This window comes from Chiroxiphia lanceolata, chromosome 1 (genome assembly GCF_009829145.1).
Source record: "Chiroxiphia lanceolata isolate bChiLan1 chromosome 1, bChiLan1.pri, whole genome shotgun sequence".
NCBI classification, from domain to species: Eukaryota; Metazoa; Chordata; class Aves; order Passeriformes; family Pipridae; genus Chiroxiphia; species Chiroxiphia lanceolata.
Window position 1 is genome coordinate 67585564 of NC_045637.1, and position 19861 is coordinate 67605424.

At 34.4% G+C, this 19861-nt stretch overlaps 1 protein-coding gene across 5 annotated transcripts in view; it reads left to right on the plus strand.

Moving 5' to 3' along the window:
• Positions 1-19861, plus strand: part of PTPN3 (protein tyrosine phosphatase non-receptor type 3) — a 97542-nt gene that overhangs the window by 23255 nt on the left and 54426 nt on the right. For 4 of the 5 annotated variants that reach the window (XR_004359732.1, XM_032702746.1, XM_032702759.1 and 1 more), the window contains exons 7-10: positions 1766-1886; positions 5992-6079; positions 11546-11634; positions 16613-16676. Coding sequence is in view for 4 of the 5 variants with exons in the window: in XM_032702746.1 (XP_032558637.1) it covers positions 1766-1886; positions 5992-6079; positions 11546-11634; positions 16613-16676 (362 nt within the window). In the remaining variant the exon portion in view is untranslated. Of the gene's footprint in view, positions 1-1765; positions 1887-5991; positions 6080-11545; positions 11635-16612; positions 16677-19861 lie in introns of those variants that run through there. The other variant, XM_032702775.1, reaches the window with a different exon arrangement.

Genomic DNA, 19861 nt, shown 5'->3' on the forward strand with positions numbered 1-19861 from the left:
AATTCTGAATCTTCTGTCTAGTTTTTTTGTGGTAGATTTTTTTGGTTGGTTGGTTTGGTGGTTTTGTTTGTTTTTTTGTCATTGTTGTTACGATGTTCTTCTTCAGATAAATATTATTTGACAGAAATGTTCAAACATGTTTTGGTTCTAATGGTAAATATTTAGTTTTGCTAAGTGATTTAAAGTTCAGGTTCCCTTTCAAAAAAAGGACTAGAGCAAATCAGGAACATCTGCATTCAAAGTAAATTGCTTACTGTTTATAATTCACTTTTTTATTGAAATATTTGCCATGATACTGACAATTAAATGTGCCACAATATTAGCACAGTTGCCTGGGAATTGTTTTGTGTCACAGTAGTTCCGTTTTCTGGGCCACAGAAATCATGCTTTTTTAATATGTAAGGGGCAAATATTAGTTATCCCCTGCGTTATAGATCCTCTGTAGTTGTTGTAGCTGTAAGTTATTTCTGATGCACACCCCCATCCCTCAACATGAATCGTTTAAATATTGCTTTTATACTTTTTTTTTTCCTAGAAAATAATGTTAATAGTATTATTCCTAAAAGTATGCTCTTGAACTTTGATTTAGTTGAGGGGCTTTCTATGCTGAATTGTTTGCAGTCAATCAATTATTTTCTTTTGTGTTAATTTGCAAGTTATACAAATAACTTCTGGGAAACTGAAGTCTTTATATTCATTATTTCACACTCTTTAGGAAAAAGCAGATTAGTACAGGTTAGAGTGATTTGCTTATACATACATACCATCATTTTTGGTGTTTAATCTCCAACTGTTTAATCAAAACACAGATTTCGAGAAGTATGAGGTTTGAATTAGTTGCTTAATTGAAACTAGGTAAATTTGTGGCAATTAGACAAGTAATTTGTTTGAAGCAGTCTCCTTGCTGCCCCAAACCTTGCTACTTCATAACAGCTAAAAGGTTTGTGTACATTTTCCAGGGTGTAAACTTATGCTAACCTAGATTTTAAACAAAACTTACATGGACTGAGGCTATGAACTTATGGTTTACATTCATTACTTTTCAGATATGCCTCTAATGGTGGATAGGAATTAGCTTTTTACCTAGTAACTGTTTAAAAATATCTACTAATCAGTATCATTCTTGAAGGAATAAGGTTTTAGAGAATTTCTTTTTGACTATAAACATATATATACTTTTTATAGAAGCTAGGTAATATTATATGTAAATCAGCAGTTATTTCACATGCTTTGTTAAGTAACTTATGTTCAGCTGAGGAAGGTTTTAACAATTGAATTTCTAGGACAGCACCATAGTTGGGAGTTGAACAATTTCTACCTGACTGTGTGAAGAGTAGATGCTTTCTAATTGACAGATCTTGCTTAAGACTTCTAATATACTATGGTCAAGTAAACGTGTATCCAATTGATTTCATTTACCATCTCTTACTGAAGCAATTTGGTGTTCTCTAATGTTACAGTACTGCACATCTGTGCTATCACAGCATATAATGCCTGTCTGGTGGTGTTACAGCTTGTGGTGCAAAAGTGAGGCTGTATAAGTAACTAAATAAATTACTGAGTCATTCAATGCCTGAGATTACAGTAAGTGTATTTTGAAAAGAATCTTTTTTCACTGTGTTCAACACTGCTTGTCTGTTGGAAAATAGTTTGTAATTCCTGCACTTCCCCATATGTGTATGTGTTTTAATGAGAAGGAAATTTTTCTAAATAATGATCAATTAACTATGAAAACTTTGTGTATGTGTTTCTTGTTTCCTAACAGCACAACTTGGAGACTATAATGCTTCTGTGCATCATTCAGGATATCTCTCAAATTATAACTTTATACCAGAGCAGAACAAAGATTTTCTTACCAAAGTAGAATCTCTACATGAGCAACACAGGTAACATGAACTTTTACTTCTCTCTCACCTCTTAAGTTTTTAAAGAAAAACAAGATGTTAAAAGGAAGACTCAGGTTCTTAGTAGTTTCGGTACAATAGCCATTTATATTTCATTAGCTTCTGTTAAATGAAATAGGTGCTAGCCTAATTATATTCAGAGTATAATGTTAGTGTGTTGAAACATTTAAATAAATATCTAGTTATAATCTCCAGTAAATCAGTTAGCCTTATACATTATTAATGGAAACCATATAGAACACTGTATTAGATGTTTGAGGAACAAGGACATTTGACCATTTTTCAAATTCTATAGATTTATTGTCTATCTGTGTGAAAAAAAAACCAAAGCAAACAAAAACACCATAAGCATAAAACACTTCAATTAATATTGTGCTTTCTCTCCACTCTCATGAGTGTAATATAAATATGTAAATATAAATACAACATATTATTCCAGTCAGTGTGCTGCTAATTACTCTTTCTGACCCTGATGATTTGTCTCTTGTAAGACTGCAATTTTAGAATTAGAGGTGTTGATCAGATATTTGCAAGCTGAATGCAAATATGCCAATCTAAGAAATTGTCTGTGAGCATTTGGGAGAATGAAATCCAAATCTCTGTGGACTTGTTTTCTTTGTCTGTATTTTAACTACAGTAGAGCTAATTCCTCACTCTTTTAGTTTCTTTGATTCATAGCCTGAAATATTTCCGTTTTCATCTCCTCCTAATGTTCCTCAGCTCTTTTTTTTATCTTTCAATACTCTTACCTCTCCCTCTTGTTTTTTTACTGATAGTGGATGTAGTGAATAGTTCTGAACTTCACATGTTCCCTAGCAGTCCAGAACATGCATTGTCATTTATGAAGTAGAGGAGAGATAACCACTGAACTCTTAACTACAGCTTCCCTTCTGTTATAGATACTAATCTTGATTGCTTTCCTAGCAGTTCATATTCAGAAGCACAGCAGCTGATGCCTTTATTCCTTCCATATTAATTTGCAGTTTCCAGTAGGCTCAGTAGTTTTTAAAGGGGGACTTGTGGACAGGAAAAGAATAAATAAGCTTGTCTTTAGGAAGCAGTCATCTTGGAGGGAAGATTCTGAAGAGACTTGAAGTGGTTGGGTTGAACTCATATCTTTAGTTCTATGGTAGCAAGAGATATAAAACTGGTTATGTCCTGCAGAGACCAGAAGGTACCTTTGGTCCAGACTAAGATGGTGGAGTCTGTTGGAAAGCCTCCTTTCTTTTCTGGTCTTTTCAATGAAATCGATGCTTTTATTGAGTGACTGTGGCAGAGTGAACTGAGAAGTTTAACTGCTGTATTTGAGTTAGTGTAGGTTGTGGTATTGAAGTTCTGAATAAAAATACTGAGTAGACTGGACTAGAAAAAATATTTCTTTATTGTTTTAACACCTTTTTTTAGACTTGGCTCTTCAGGCCTATTTAATTCAGAGCACAGGGAGAGGCAGACAAGTTATTATTTATCCTGGAAGTATTTCTTGCATACTCCTTTGGCGTGTATAGAGAATACTTAGGTCTGAGACATGGTTTTGACTAATTCAGTGCCATAATATGCTTGATGAGAATGGTTCTGGTGCTCACCAGCCCTTTGGGAAGGAAAGACAGAAGGGGAGAATTTACTTTCTTACCCTTTGAGGAGAACATTCTTGCTTTGGAATGAGATTTCTGCTGATCTGTAGCAAATAATATTTGCTGTAGACCATATAAGTTATCTGTAAATTATTGAACCTTTGAATTAGTATTCTTAGATTACAGGATTTTCCTTCTTTAGTGTCTGTCCTTTAGGAAACTTTCACAAAGGAAGATTAAAAGGCTTGAATTGGTGAAACACACAGACTTGAGAAGTTATGTCTTGTGTGTTGTAACTCGATGCAAGATTTTTGTTACCTAGGATTTATGTTACTTTGCAAAACCTGAGGAAGTAGTTCTCTGAACATGTTCATATCAGACACTATTCAATGGACATGACTTCTGAGAAAGTCACTGTTGTCATATTGAACTGGTATAACTTCAGAAATTTTTCTTCTGTATTCATCCCTAAAAACAGAGGGGGGGGAGGTTATGTATGTAAGTTCTTCTAACATGGTTTCCTTTTTGTTTCTTGTTTAGTGCATAAGCAGCCTGAGATCTTAGGATGAAAATATTGTACAAATTGATAAAGTTTTTGTATTACTTGCAAGATCCAACCATCAGTTTGAGGAGAAGGATGCATTTGAAGCTTCATAGGATGCTTATATATATACCAGATAAGATTTGTTAGGCCTTGGGTATCAACAGCTATAAAAATTGGGAAGAGACACCACGACCAGTTTCCTCTTGGCTGTTTATTTTACCGAGTAACTACTATCTGCTTAGGGACCTCAAAGTTTCATTTCATCTGTAACTGAGTAGGAGGGTGTAACAAAAAACCCCATAAGTCTGTGCTGAGATACTTTTTCTTGTTGACCTTTTAAGATACAAGGTCAGGTGTGGATGGCGTATGCAAACTGAGAATTAACATTTACAGACATTTCTTGTTGGTATGCAACAGACTTTCTCACCAATGTTCTTGATAAATTTTTTTTAAATGAAAGTGATGTACTCTTGCAAATATATTCAGCATCCTGTAGTATAATAATTTTTTGGGTTTTGTCCTTGCTCTTTTTTTCCAATATTGTGACATCCTCAAGCCATACTACTGGCTATTGCTTTCAAGTTCAAGGTAGCTTTAAGTTTCCTGGAGCATGATCTAATATTTCCTCAAGTGTCTGTTTCAAGGCATAGTGTTTTGATGGCTTGGCATTTAAGAGGATGGATATTAATTGGAAGTAATAGATGCCTACCTTTTAAGTTAAAACCCCTTTCAAAAATGAGAATTACTGCGTTATGTGGAATGCCTTTGTAGCTGCAGTTCTTAACACAATGTTATGTCAGATTTTTCAGGTTCCATTTAAATTGTGTTTGATTAACATAATTTGATGCATGTCATTTTGGAAGCTTACCTAGCAAAGTGTTGTTTTTACCTGCACTTAGTTGTAGATATGACAGGATGATATCAGATGTCTTTTCTACTTAAGTGTGTGTAGATATTACATGCATTCCTCAGCTTCTGTTCTCACAGTTACTGCAGTGAGGTGTAGTAGTGCCTGAATCGCTGCTCTGTGCTGTGAGTCCAGGATCACGGTGGGCGCAGCACAATGTCAAAAGGCTATGGCAGATTCCAGGATAGAGCTGCCTCTTGTCTGGTTGTTTCTTTACAGGTCTTGGCCCTGCAGTTTATTGGAGAGGACTACTTTCATTATCACACCTAAAGGAATCTTGTTTAGGCCTAGTTGCATTCCTCTCATATGAATGATTAGTAGGCTGCGTGGGAGAACCAGCTAAATGGGGACCACTGATGAACTCTTTGGGTTTTAAAACTCTTAGTAGATTCTATCCTTCCATAAGGATACATAACCTGTTTATTGAAGGTGTGGGGATTTTTGATTTTTTGTGTCTGTTAAAAAAAAAAAAAATTAAAAAAATGTATGAGTCTCAGAATTGTAGAAGCTTTCTAGAAGACCAGAAGATCAAATCCTTGTATGTCTTGCTGCACATAGCAGCAGGAGAAAAAAGTATTTTAGGACTTATAGATTGTAGGTAAACTCAGATGGCTTTTCCTTGGTGAGTTTCATAACTTTAACTTTATTAATCTGCTTTCTCCCCTTTATTTTATTAATACCTTCCTGCTGCTAATCTTTCTTCTAAATGACTTCCTTCTGAGGGACCACGTAATACAGAATATTTACAGATAAAACTTATTGCTGTAAAGTGAGGTTTTAGGGGAATACTTTCCTCATACCTTTGAATATAAGAGATAAAAATTATTTTTCTAAAAAGAGCTGGTCCAGAATGGCTAAGGTAATAACATTGTGTATAATTTGCTCAATTTTTTGATAGGACTTTAGGAGGATTTTCTCCAGTGAAGAACTTGTGGTACTAGTTAATGAGATTTATTTCTCAGACAGTGGGCTTTGAGATTCTTCTCCTTTTCTGCCTTTAAATAAATTCAATATAATTTTTTTATTTGCCTGTGGTTCATATTTATTATTTTTCCCCTCTTTTAGTGGCCTCAAGCAATCTGAAGCAGAGTCCTGCTATATAAATATAGCACGAACACTTGAATTCTATGGAGTGGAATTGCACAGTGGTAGAGTATGTTTATATTGTAATTTTTCACTTGGAAAATAAATTTATATTCTTTTTCTTCTCATGAATGTAATAGCAGTAAAAAAAAAAAAAAGTACTGACTTTACCAGGTGTTCCTTCTAATTATAAGAGTTGGGTAATTTTTCAGTAATTTCTGTGTAACATAGGTTACACAGAATTTCAACCAAATAAGCTAGCTCTCCTTGAAAGAGTAACAATGTATTTTTAAGATAAATTGTTTCATTACTACAATATATTCTACTTAATAATTTTAGTAAAGTTTCTGAATGTCTTAGCACAAAAGAAAATGAATGCTCTGTTCTGTACTGTTAGTTGGCAGGTGTTTTAAGAGTTTAATTAATCTGAATTTCTAACACTAATTTCTTAAGTGTTAAGAATACAGAGATATCTTTTAAAATTCCTTTATTCCCTGACACCAGGCTAAATCTAAGCAGTATTTATCAGCTTGAGTGATGACCACTAAAAATGTATTTGAAATCTTTCAGATACAGGGTGTGCACTGATGAGAAACATGCCCTAGTATTTCACTAGCTACTGGCATTTAATTGTCTGATCACACTATTCATTTGAGGCAAATCCCCAAAATTCTTTTTTATTTGCATTCCAGTGTACAAGTTACCGTTTGTGCTTATATCTAATAGTAAATTGTTTTAGCATAAAGCTTGTAGTATAAAAACTAAATTAAGTGACTGCAGATGAATGATATCCTCAATGAAGATGACTATTGTTTTTTCTAACATTTTTCTGAGTTTTGCTAATAATTCTGACACTGAAAATTTTAATGAAAAACTCATAAATTTCTGTAATGAAGAGGAAGGAATACAATAACTAAGTTGCTTTCTTTGGCGTGATGCTTTCTTCTGGCTTTTCTTTATACTACCACAAATAAGTGAGTGTTGCATTAAATGTCTAGGAATTCCTAAAGTACTCCTGTGTGAAGCCACTGTAACTACTTTCAAATTATGAAATACGGTGCTCAAACAGTATTGGTTTTCTTAAAAATACGGAAAAGTATAAAGGAAAGGTAATAATTAAAGTGCTCCATCTCATATGAGTATCAGGAGAGGCATTTGTTAAATGTGATCAGATATCTTCATTCACATGCATTGGTTGTGTGTAAGTAATGTAGCATATATGAACAAATTTCTTGTGTTCTTGTGTCTTCTGACAATGTAAAAGCTTTTATGATTTCTAGTAAAAGCCTTCATGATTTCTAGTAAGTAATTAACTTTAAATGGCAAATGGGCATCTTATTAAATTTGACTTTGCCTAGGTTCATTGTCTATTGGGTCATCTGCCACCTTTCTGCTTTATTGACGAACTCTTTACTGTTACACTTGAGATTTCCCTATATACACTTAACTTGATCAGTCTACGCCTTCTAGCTTCTACTGTAGCCTAGTATTTTGATAAGCCAACTTAAGTTCCAAGACTATCGCTATGTGGCTATTCTCTTAATATTAATGGGATGCTATCTCTAAAAATTCTTCTGGTTTTCATTATTCTTCCTGAGTTGTAGGCAACTACATGCAGGATGTCAGTAGTCGTCACACCAGTGCCAAGTAGGGAAGATAGAGTTGACTCAGACATTTTCAACTAAAGGAAATTTCATTGCAGTGTACTGGGCTGCTCTGTCTCAGCAGAAATACCTTCTGAAGATATCTGCCTAAACAGAGTTTCGTTGTTTGGGTTTTTTTTTTCCCCAGTGCATTGTTTCATATTTAATGACCTCAGTCTCACAGGCTGTCAGAATATTAGTCATGAACTCCTACCCTGCCTGACACTGAACTGTATGATCTGAATCAACTAGAGTACAGATTTGAATCAAAGCCTAGTCTATTCCAGACTGCTAAAATGCAGACTGTCTTGCTACTGTTTCAATCCAAAATAATATTTTCATCACAATTCAATTTTTTTTGAAGCATGAAATGTTTGAAGTGATCTGTTTTTTCTGGCACTTGAACTGAAGATCTAGACATATAGAAGCTGCTAGGAAAGTAATAGAAAGCAAACCAGAAAATATCATGCTACCTTTTAAATCTGAGTTTTGATATAATTTGAATGTTGAGCTTCATTCTTCCACTCTCTTCCTTATCTCAAAGTGGGTAACAGAAAAAGAAAAATACGGAGAAGTATAATAGTCATGAACGTCTTAAGGAAAAGCCTTCTGTAGCAGGTGAATAGCATGCGAAATGTGAATAGCCAACAATGTTTAATTTTTTTACTTTTATTTTTTTGCTTTGGTACTAAAAGATTTACAAAACTTCAGTCTACCTGGAAAGTGACAGGTTTAAGTAAAAGGAACTTTTTTCATATGGCTGCAGTTGAACTGTAAGCATTACTGCTATTTTAATGGACGACCAAGGTGAATTAGGTATCAGGAGCAGTTAGACAGTCAGTGGAAGAATGATTCACTGGGGTCCATTAAACATACAAAAAGCTTCTGATCCAAGAAATCCTTTAGCTATAAGGCACCACAAGCTGAGAAGAGGCATTATTTATTAGGAGGAGTGTAATTGGTTGTCTCTGGAATTTTGTACTTACAAAACATCAGTTACTAGTCATTATTTGGACTGAATGCCATGAGGTGAACCTCTCAGCCAACATGTTATTGTTGATTATGTTCCTCAAGGCCTATAAGAAGTTTGCATTGAAGGTTAGATGTCTCCCCCAGTATGCTGCTTCTTCACAGAGGCTGCCATGTTATACCCTTGCTTTGGCACAGATGTTTGTGGTGCCTCCTGGTATCCTCCCCCTACTTAGGAGGATACTTAAATCACCCTTCCAGTTTTCTCATATCCTAGTGCTTTGAACAGATTTGGCAGGGGCTAATTAAACTGTGGCTTTGTGAAAGGCTTTATATCTGTGGATTTTGATGATTGAGGTCTTTACTACTAAGCTAGTCTTAGTCCTCTTAGATTGTGTATGGCAGAAGAACCAGGTAACACCCATTATACAATGGCCAGAAGAAGCTGGTGCAATACTTTTGGATAATGTTTCTTGAAGACCAGATGAATATATAATTTCCTCATTTCTTTTCATGATACAAAGTTACATATTTTCCAGAAGCTGAGTGTGAGCTTTCTTTTTAGCAACTTGCTAAACATGGAACTTTAATCTGAACTCAGTTTTTGTCAGCAAACACTTCTGCTTTTTTCTGATGATAAATCTGAACTGCTAAAATTGTAGTATTTAAAAATGAAATAGTTTTATGAAACTCAGGAGAGTGAATTCAATATCTTAAAACTGTATTGACATTTCTTGAATTCCTAATCTCCTTTTTACTCTGGACCACTATCTTATTGGCTCAATAATTAGTCTGCTGTTGTCATCTTTCATTTTTACTCAGAGACTCAAAGGTAGGAAATTTGTTGAATCAATATTATTTCCATATCTACAAAAATCAAGATGGTAATGGTAAATTAAATCAAATGTGAATCAGTACTTAATGAGCTACATACTCATGATAATTTTGGCATGATAATTTTTTATCTTTACAACTTTTTTTATTATTATTTCTTTCATGTTACCTGTTTCTTTTTACAAATAGATGCATGTTATTTCTTTGCTATGCAATTTAACAGCATAGATATTTTGAAAGGGAAATAACTGCACATCAACATCATATTTCTTTTGGAGACCCTCTCTTTATGCTAGTCCAAGATCTAGGTTACAATAACAAATAACAAATAGCATGGGAGATTAGTGGTTTGTACTGGTGCAGAGAAGGGTAAGGAATGAACTTTGTTCTGACAAAGCTCTTGGAGAAAATAGAGTAGTTTAGCCTAATTAATCCCTATCAAATGTTTAGCTAATTCTTTATTTATGCTAAATCATGTCAATTTTCAGCTCTTTTTTCTAAAGCTGTTTTTCAAGGCAGAGACAGCTTAATTACATGCAGTTCATCTCCTGAAATACCTCAGTTTTCTCCCCAAACATTAAAATAAAGGGGTGTCATTTCTGGATTCCTGTATTATGATGGCATAAACTGGCACTTTGGGAACTTCTACCAATGAAGATTCAACCAGCTCCTCTATCAGAAGTTCTTGGCAGAGTGAGGCAGCAGTGTGCTGAGGGTTCTGGGTTACTTTGAGTCTATTTGGCCTGCTACCTATTTACTGATTTTCTTTTTCTATTCTCTCAGTGGCAGGTCTGGTATTCCTCTCATCTTACTAGAATTCAGTATGCCAGTATTCAGTGTTAGTGCACTGTGTATTAAACAGGTTGTGCTCAATCTCTGTGAACCACTGTGGTGTTTCACTGAAGGTTTATAAATCACTTTGCAAATTAGGTTAAGCTTCACTCATTCATATGCCTGAATCACTTCTATTCAACTGTTTTTGAGGGATTTATTGTAGACTTTCTACAGTATTGTCAGAACACATGCTACCTGTTCTATTCTTCTGTACCTTACTAATATAGAGAAATTGGGATTGGACATGGAGGAAAACTATATGTTAATTGAGGACAGAGTACCATCTAGAGGAGCAGCTATGCTACTGAAGGCTTTCAGAGAATCCATTACCATTGGCAATCCTTTACAAAACAGTCTGAAACTGCTTTTGAGTCAAACCTGATATTTTAAACAATGGGTTCTACTCTTAGATGTGGATTTATATAGGTGTTGAGCTCTGTTTAGAAATTTGTGTAATAACATGTTAGTATGTATTGATCATAAGAAATAGGAAGCCAATATTTCTAACTTCTGTAACATCAATGAGGGTTTATACTGAAATTGACCATCCAGAATCCTCCTCCCTCTCTTTTTTCTTATTTTTTTTAAACTCAAATGTCTGCTTATATGGAAGAATGTGTTTTCTCTTGAGTATCTCAATACCTGGAAAACATTATAAATTTATGATTTTTTTTTTCCCAGTTGAGCATTAAGGAAATGCACCATTTTTGTTTAGTTAATAATGGATTTAGTTGAGTGTATCAAAGATTCATGTATACATGTATATCTCTCCAACATACTCTCATATGCAAAACTGTGGTCATCTCTCCTGTCAGTCTTTATTGCTAAGACCTTTTTTTGGAAGAAGTAAGGAATTATTTCCCCTCTCTTTTTACACTGCTTATAATCAGGAAATTTGTATTCAGTTCCCAAAATTCTGTGACATTTATCTAACTGATTTTGGGAAGTAGTTCAACTTCTTTCTTATGCTGAAATTAATAAGGCTAGACTTGCGAATTTAGTTTGATACTGACCTAAAGAATATTCAATGTAGTAGGATGAACTTTACAACTTGTTTTAATGAATGAAATTTAGAATACCTATTAGATAACATCAAAGGAAAGAGAGGCATGAAAATCAAAGCTCAAATATGTTGTTGAATTTTTTCCTCAAGAACAGCAATTTAAATATAGAAAGCTTGAAAATTAAATTTATAAGTAGATAAATAGGAATGACACAAACTGCATCTGTATTCTTGCAATGTTTTTCTCTTGCAGGATCTCCATAATCTAGATCTTATGATTGGGATTGCATCTGGTGGAATTGCTGTATACAGAAAACTCATCTGTACAAGCTTCTATGCCTGGTAAATTCCTTTACTAGTAAAGAAATATGTCTAGTTTTTTCCAATTTTTTCCATTTGCTTTCACATTTATTCCAAAGAAACCTACAGTAGGTAAATTTGTTCTTTAGGGAGTATCATTGTATTTCGTTGTGTTGAGATAAAAATGAAACCTGTTGCCTAGGCTTTTAGTTCCATAAGGCTTCTGAACTTCTTGCACTGTGTGAAGTCTTGATAGAGTTAATTCACATACAAGTATGTGTACATGATTAGGAGGACCCTGTGACAGAAAAACAAAACAAGAAACAAAACCAATAAGCACTACTATTAAAGCTCAACAGCTAACTGTCTGAACATTTTATCCTGACATTCAGATAGAAGATATTTTCTTCTTCGAAAAGAGACATAAAATGAGTTATTTAGTGTTTGAGATTTACTGGAACTAGGATAATATGATTTAGGCAAATTTTTAAATGTCAGCAAACAAGGCTATATAACATTAACAAGGTTTGGACTCTGCAGGGGAGAGACCTTTACATTATTCTTTAATACTGAAAACATTAGAATGTATGATATTGTCATAGAAAATAATCTCTACAAAAAACAATGTGCACTAGAAATCTAAGGTGAATGACATGAGAAATTATTTAAGCTATAGTTTTTGATAGTACTTTTGGGCTTTATTAGTTATACCATACTAAAAATGATAACATAAATTAGAAAATTATATGGAGGCTGGGTGTCAGAAGGTTTTTGGGTTGGATCAGAATGAATTTTTCTCAGTCTTTCTTTTTTAAAATAAGGATGAATTTGTTTTTTATACTTGATAAACTATAGCTTTGTCTTGTTATGCATAATTTTTTCATATATTTTGTAACCATTTTTCTGGAGAACTGTTTCAGTAAGATGATATACTGTTCTTAATTATGACAGAAAAATGCACCCTAATGCATTCTACTTGCTTTTTGCCCCTTAGAGACAGTCCTTAGAAGCATTCTTTAAATACTTGAGTCATTCCATCCTTTCATTTATGAACCCAACTAAACAGCTATTTCCTATAGAAAAGCAATAAAATCAGCTTCATTTTAAATTTTAGTGGAAAATATACTGCAGAGTCTCTGGATTTTTCTTTTTTAATTTGCTGTCAGTTGCATTTCAACTCCCTTGGTTGTTTTGCAGTCATCCTAGATAAATGTATGTCAGTAATAATGCTCTCACACAGCAGCACAGTGAAAACTTATGGTTTTCCATTGCTAATACACAGTAAAGCACAAAAGACTTTTATTTTTCATCTTTGTATCCTGAGCGTTGCTCTTTCATACCTCGATCTCTCAACTTCTTTAAACAGCTGCAGGTTTTAAAAACTGTCAGCTGGAGGCACATTTTCTGTCTTCTGCAAGTCCTGTTCTGCTAACTTAGTGACCTAAGTAAGGTATGAATGGATAATAGTTATTTCTGAAAACCATAGCAATGGCATTTTAAAATCTTTGACTATATGATTATTTTAGGGAAGGGAAAGAGAGTTTATAGCACACAAGACAGGAGGAATCCACAACTTCCTGTGCTACTTTTACTCTTGGAAAGCACAGAGGAATAAAATACAGATACTAAAACATCTTTCACAAAGGCCGAGTCTCATTTACAGGAAGAAGTTGAGGGGGAAAAAAACCCCACAGGTTTTTCAGTTCAGATAACTTCCACTCTAAAATAAAAGGTTTAGGCAGTAATATTTTCAGCTGACAGCTATTGCAATTGTTCCCAAGCTGTCCTACACACTCTCCCTCTCAGAATATCTTCTCAACTTGAAAACAAGAGCTCCCTGTATAGGGGCTAACTTTTTGATATTTTATTTCTGGCATCTTGCACGAGTTAGTCATAATTCTTCATAAAAGCATGGTGTCCATTCCCTGCTCCCCTCCAAAACAAGCAAACACCGAAAGTCACCACCGCAGAGTAGCTTGGGGTACATTTGTAGTATGCACTCTCACTTTCATTTTAGACTTCAAAGCAGAATATATTTCTGTAATTCCCTTTCACCTGATTGAAGTGGTACTTATTTAGGCTTTTTATGTAACACTATTTGTACTAAATAGTTTTTCCTACGTCACTATTAATATGATAGAACTCAAGGTGGCAGCAAACACCATCAAGACGCTCTTTCCAAAATTTTAAGTAAAGTACTCTGCAGCATTAATGGATGACAACAATACAACTATGCCATATGGTAGTAGTCAAAGGGGACCAAAAGTTTTCAGGAACAGAAGCAGAGAGAGAGAATTTTGCTTTGGCAAAAGGAGGATTTTCAATCAAAGCAACCTACGTGAGAAGCTGACTGATCACTCAGAGGCAGTGCAAGCTAAGATAGATTTAAAAAATAACTCCAGATATAACACAGTATTTTATGCGCTCTGGAAAGTTATTCCTGAGGGTGCTTAACTGTTCTGTGGTAATTTCCAAATTGATTTTGCAGGTGAAGTATTATCTTAATGGCAAAGACATACAAACACTCTCTACATCAGCAGCAATTAAGGTTATTTATCAAATACTATTCTGTGTATGCAGTTTCATTGCTTTGAAAGCTTCAGAGAAACTGCTAGAGCAATGCATACTACAGTGCTAGTCAAAATTTGAAAAACATCTCAACTATCTTGAATAACAAATTTGACAGAACCTTTCCTACTGAATCTGTCAATGGCAAAGTGTGAGCTTACAGGTAAAGAAACATTTTTTTCTTCAGGTCACAAGTACCAACTGCTAGTACTAAGTACTAGGACAGGACTGGCAGCTTAATCAAAAATTAGCAATTATGTGGCCCACTGAGTGACAAATCTGTTTTGATCCTATGAATGACAGGATGATGGGACCCAAAAGATGTATCATTTTTAATGTGTTACAACTATGAAGTGCTTTATAAGTAGACCATGAAATTTAATGATTTGTGAATGTTGCTTAATCACTGGACAGACTATTGGTGAGAGAAGGACAGCTGAGCCACCAGTTAGAATAACAGTAACTGCCTTCTATTCAGATAATTTTTGATTATGGCATCTTCAAGCACTTGTTAAATCTAAATCCTTTGATCCCTTAATCTCTTGGATCTTTTTATCGTCTTTCTTGGATCCTTTGGATTTTGCTGGATATGAACATTCACTCAATTTGTAGGCATAACATTGCAAATGATTTTTAGTTAATGCTAAATAAAACTGTCAGATTAACAAGTGTTCTTTGTCCCTGAACTAAATAGGTTTAGTTGTACTTTAAGAAGAATGAAGGGAATTGAGAGGGGTGCTCTACTTAGCGGAGTGTAAAAATAAAGAGAATTAAAGCCCTGATTTGGTTTGAAGTGATTATGTGATCATGCAGTGAATCAAGGTTTTAAAAAAAAAAAATGCAGAGAATAGAACAGAGAGATTAAGAGAGTTTTAGTATTTTGGGATGCTGGCTCCCTTTTTGTTCTTGGGTGGAGGAGTTTTTGCTTAGTCTGCAAGGTTACTTTTTTGTGTCCTGCATTTCTGCTGGCTCGATGTTAGGATAAGAGCAGATCATGGAAGCAACTGTGCAAGCTGAGAATGACTGCAAAAATTTGTTTGTTGAAGTTTAATCTAAGTCAAGAAATGTGGTAAGAACAAACCAGAAGCACAAAACTTGAGTGCTACTGATTCAAGCAGAATAGTACTAGAATCAAGGAAAGATTTATATATAATGGGTTGCAACTTTTCATTAATTTGCACGCTGGTTTACCTGGTTGTGAAAGAATAGTGTTAATAAAATTCTCGTTTCTCTGTGGTTCTGTAATTGATGGAGAAAAGCATTTTCTGAAGTTGGTACATACTCAGTTTTCCACCTCTTGTGCAGGAGTGGTGATTGTTCATTGCATTACCTTTCTTCTTAGTAACTGGCAAATATATTGTCCTTTATTCAGGAACGATGTTGCTCTATAACTCAAGTGCATCTCCCATGGGCAGTGAGGAATGAATTTTATGCCATTTTTCCCGCTTGCTGAGAGTCATGCAAGAACTGAGATGACTTTCAAAATAGTTCATACCTGATGATATCTAATGTCCTGTGAAACAGTCTCATCAACAGGACTTTAAGCAGCAAACTTCCAAAACCCTTTTATGATTTTTTTTCCTTACAAGTATGACTTGATCAAAACTTAAATAGGTTTCCTCTGGCATCCATATGATTCCAGCTGACCACAAGAGAATTCTTTTTTCTGAAAAATGTAGCTTTTCAGTTACTGAAGTAGAACTACAGCAGAGAAAAATTAGGTATTTTAGACAAATCTTGTTTTGCTGTAGGAAGGTGTGTAGGTAGGTAGAATTTTGTTTAATTTAGCAAAACTGATAAGCTTATAATTAAAATGAAAATTGCTTGAGCACCGATTCCAATTGTAATCTTTACCTTATAAAATATGTGTTCATACTGTGTATATGTAGACAAGAGGTGTTCAGTTCTATAATTACCACATAATTTACATAGCAATGTTAATGAACTGAAAAATACATTAACACTCTTTCTTACAGTTTTCATTCTTCTACAATTATGATTTTATCTACAAGATGTGTTTCGTTATTAACACAAGTACACAATATTTTTCACATTATGAAGTCAATTCTGTGAAGCCTCTGGGAAGTTTCCATTGTTATATGACCAACCTTGTCATGTCTTTAGGGTCTTAAATTTTGTTCCTTTAGTCACAGTTGTCATATGACTCTAAAGTTATACAAAACTTGACACATTTAACATTTGTGCAGCTTAGTAAAAGGATGTCATCAAGCTTTTGCTGCAAGAATAGATTTGGTGGGAGAGAACTGCTGTGAACTATTTAAAGAGTAAATGAGGATATCTATTTGCCACTCAGCACAGGAGATGGCTGCATAATATTCATTGAATATTTAACAGCTATAATCTTTTGGGCTCACTGTATGCAGTATTATTTTTCATTGTTTTATCCCTCTAAATATTATTCAATATTTTATGATCTGTTTCTTTCTTTTAGGGTGAACATATTAAAAATTTCCTTTAAAAGGAAAAAGTTTTTTATACAACAACGGCAGAAACATGTAAGTAATCGTCTGATTTTGTTTTGATCAGGTGATCATACTCAATATTTTTGCCTTAAATATAAGCAATAAACTGCTGATCAAAAGCTTCTTTTGTGGTAACTTGTCTTTGAAATTCTGGTTTGTTAACTTGGTCTTGCTATTCTGGTCCTCTTATCCTCTCTTTGTTTCTCATTTTTTTTTCCTTTTCAATACTTAATCCTTCCACTTTTGCTCTATTATACTGTATCTTTCCTATGAAAGTTTCTTCTCCCTTGGAGACTTGGGATAAATGCAGGTTTGCATCTTTTCTCCAATATTTATTAAACTAGCATACTTCCCTTTTCTTGCCAACATCTGCTGCTTTTTCTTTTGTTACTCTCCCTGCCCTGTAGAGTTACTCAATGCAGTGAATCTACTAAACAATTGCTGTGTGTAACATGGAGGACTTCAGAAGTTGGCAAAGTATGTGAAGATATTTGATAAAACTAATGTAATTTTTCTGCTGTTAAGGGTTGGCTTCATAATGCTGTGTGCTCTTTGCAGAGCAGCTGAAATATTAGTCTATTTAATGGGGAGGGAATCTTGATTACTGATTATTATTGTGCTGACACAATACAAAAATAAATTATCTTTTTACAAAGACCATAGAATATTTAATATGACAGTAAAAACCAAAAAAAAAAATCCTGCAGAAACTAGGGACCAGCAGATGTATAAGTATTTTAATTCAGGTCAAGACAGAACTCGGACATAGTAAAACTATTAACTTATAGCTAAACTTCATGAAGGCTCTTTCTGGTAGTAAATGAGCCCTTAAACTGATAGCAGCTGTGTTACAAGAAGACCTCATGACCCACATATACTAGAGAGTCTGCTTAACACAGGTTTCCATGGAGGCCTTTTTTACCCAAAAAGAAAATATTTTCATATTATTTCTTTCCTGTATGTCCTTCTTTTTTTCCAGTTTGGTGGGTTCTTTGAAATTTGAGTAGTGTGCAAGCATGTACATGTTGTTACTTTTCAGGATTCACGTGTAAACAAAGTTAGTATCTAGAGAGGGTGTTACTGCACTAATGCTTGCACAGACGCATAGCATGCCTAGAGTGCATCCCAACCAACTCTAAGGGGATCTTCAGTGTTTTTGCTATCTGTAAGTTTCTAAATATATGGTTTTTATGCAAACATGTCACAGTCTGTTCATATGTATTTCACTGCATGAAGAAAGGAGGGGTTGACAAATTACTGGTTTGTGAGTGCAATAATATTACACTTGCAAGTATTGCCTTCCTCTGGGTTTGAGGATTAAAAATTCACTGATAAATCTAAATATCTTCATATACACAAATATGGCAGGCTTATGGGCAGCAATTTCCAAATGTGCCTGTGAGAATAAATATAGTAACAGAACTCTTTGAGAGGGATTAGTAAAATGGAGGTTGGAACTACATGATCTTCAAGGTCCCTTGCAACCCAAACCATTCTTTGATTCTTACAGTGTTTTTGGAATATGGAAAAATGAAGTGTCCATAGACAACAGTCTCTGTACTCAATATAAAATATCTGTATTTATTACATAAAGATGACTGCTCTCAAAAAATGAATTTTTCTTTCTGGAGACTTGTGTCACCTTTGAAGAGAGCAGCAATTTTAATTTGTTCAATTAAACATTTGATAAATTATGATAGTTCAAGGCTCTTGATTCTTTTAACTTATCTCCCCTTAAGTGATCATAATTCTTTGTTTTTTATCTATGTAGATTATAGTAATACACACAGTATTATGCTTAAAAAGCTACAGAAAAAGAAGGCTAGCTGCATGACCTTTTTATTCTTTCTCAGTACATACTAGAAAGCAGACCAGGTGTGCTATTAAATCTGTGGATATATCCATCCTTGTCAGCTCCCTTTGCTTGGAATTTAGGGCAGTAAGTCTGCAGTACTCCAGTGGTATTGCTTGAAAAAACTTACTGATGCAGTGCATTGGGAGTGGAGCCCTGGGGGGTTTTGCCAGAACAGTGGGTCACTTGAGGGGTTTGTGAGGGCAGATGACTGAGTTGGTGTGAGTCTTTGGATTGATTAGCTCCTTGCTTGGAAATACAGGAGGAAATAATAAATGAGGTCGAAAGTAAGGAAGATGAAAGAATGTGGGGAAAACAGAGCAGATCCTGTATATTCATAGACAAGGTTTGACTAAAGATGATCATAGTGCTATAGCACTTCTTTTATGTTTTGTATGTCATATGTAGATTCTTTACAAAAATCTTCAGGAAGTTCTCAAAGGTAATGAGTTTGCAGTCCTCTGGGATCTGCCATGTTTCATTGATTTATTCTCCTTATTTCTTTTACTTCATTTTTCTTTTCTTATGTACCTTTTCTGAAAACCCAACTTACCTTATCTCATTCTTTTCCTGCTACTCACGTTCTCTCTTCCCCTCCTACTGCTTCAGTCCATTGATCAGCTACTTGATTAGGAGTAGGCAGTATTCAGTTTCTACTGAAGAGGTAGGTAAGGACTGGGGAGCAAGACTTTTGAATCAGTGAGTGTCTGCTATAAAGTCTTTCACCCTTCATTAAGTCTACATCAGATTTAAGGTAGGAATAGGAACTGTGCTGTTTACAAACAACATTTTAAACCTTTCAGAAACAAAATTTTATTTTCAGTGTGCTTATCTAATGCTTGAAGACAACTTCATTTTCTGCATATTAAAATATATCTTTACTTTCTATGTTGTAGGTATTTTCAGGTATGTAATAAGCATACAACTGATGCAAATTTCTTCCATATGCTGAACTAGCAAGACACTCGCTTTAGCTATACAAGATTGTTCTCTTTACCTTAATGGTCACAAATTTCTCTAATCCTCATTTCTTGGTAATTATTAAAATGCCATTTTTGGAACTTGAGAGGTATGATGGGTATTAGATCCTTGGATTCCACTAGAACTCTCTTCACCTTTAAGACAGATTCAATAGCATGACTTGCAATGGTGGCCGTTAGTGAGGCAGATTGTTATGTTAATATAAAAATTGAATAAGTTTTTCTGCAACTTCTGAAAATATTTTTCCTACTTTAAGTTCATATTAAAACTCTTAGCTTGCTTAGAGCCTGCTAAGAAGTTTCAGTGATAACAGTTGGGAAAAACACACTTGTTTTAAATTTACATAAATTTAAAAACAATATTAGGTGTACTTAATTCTTTATTT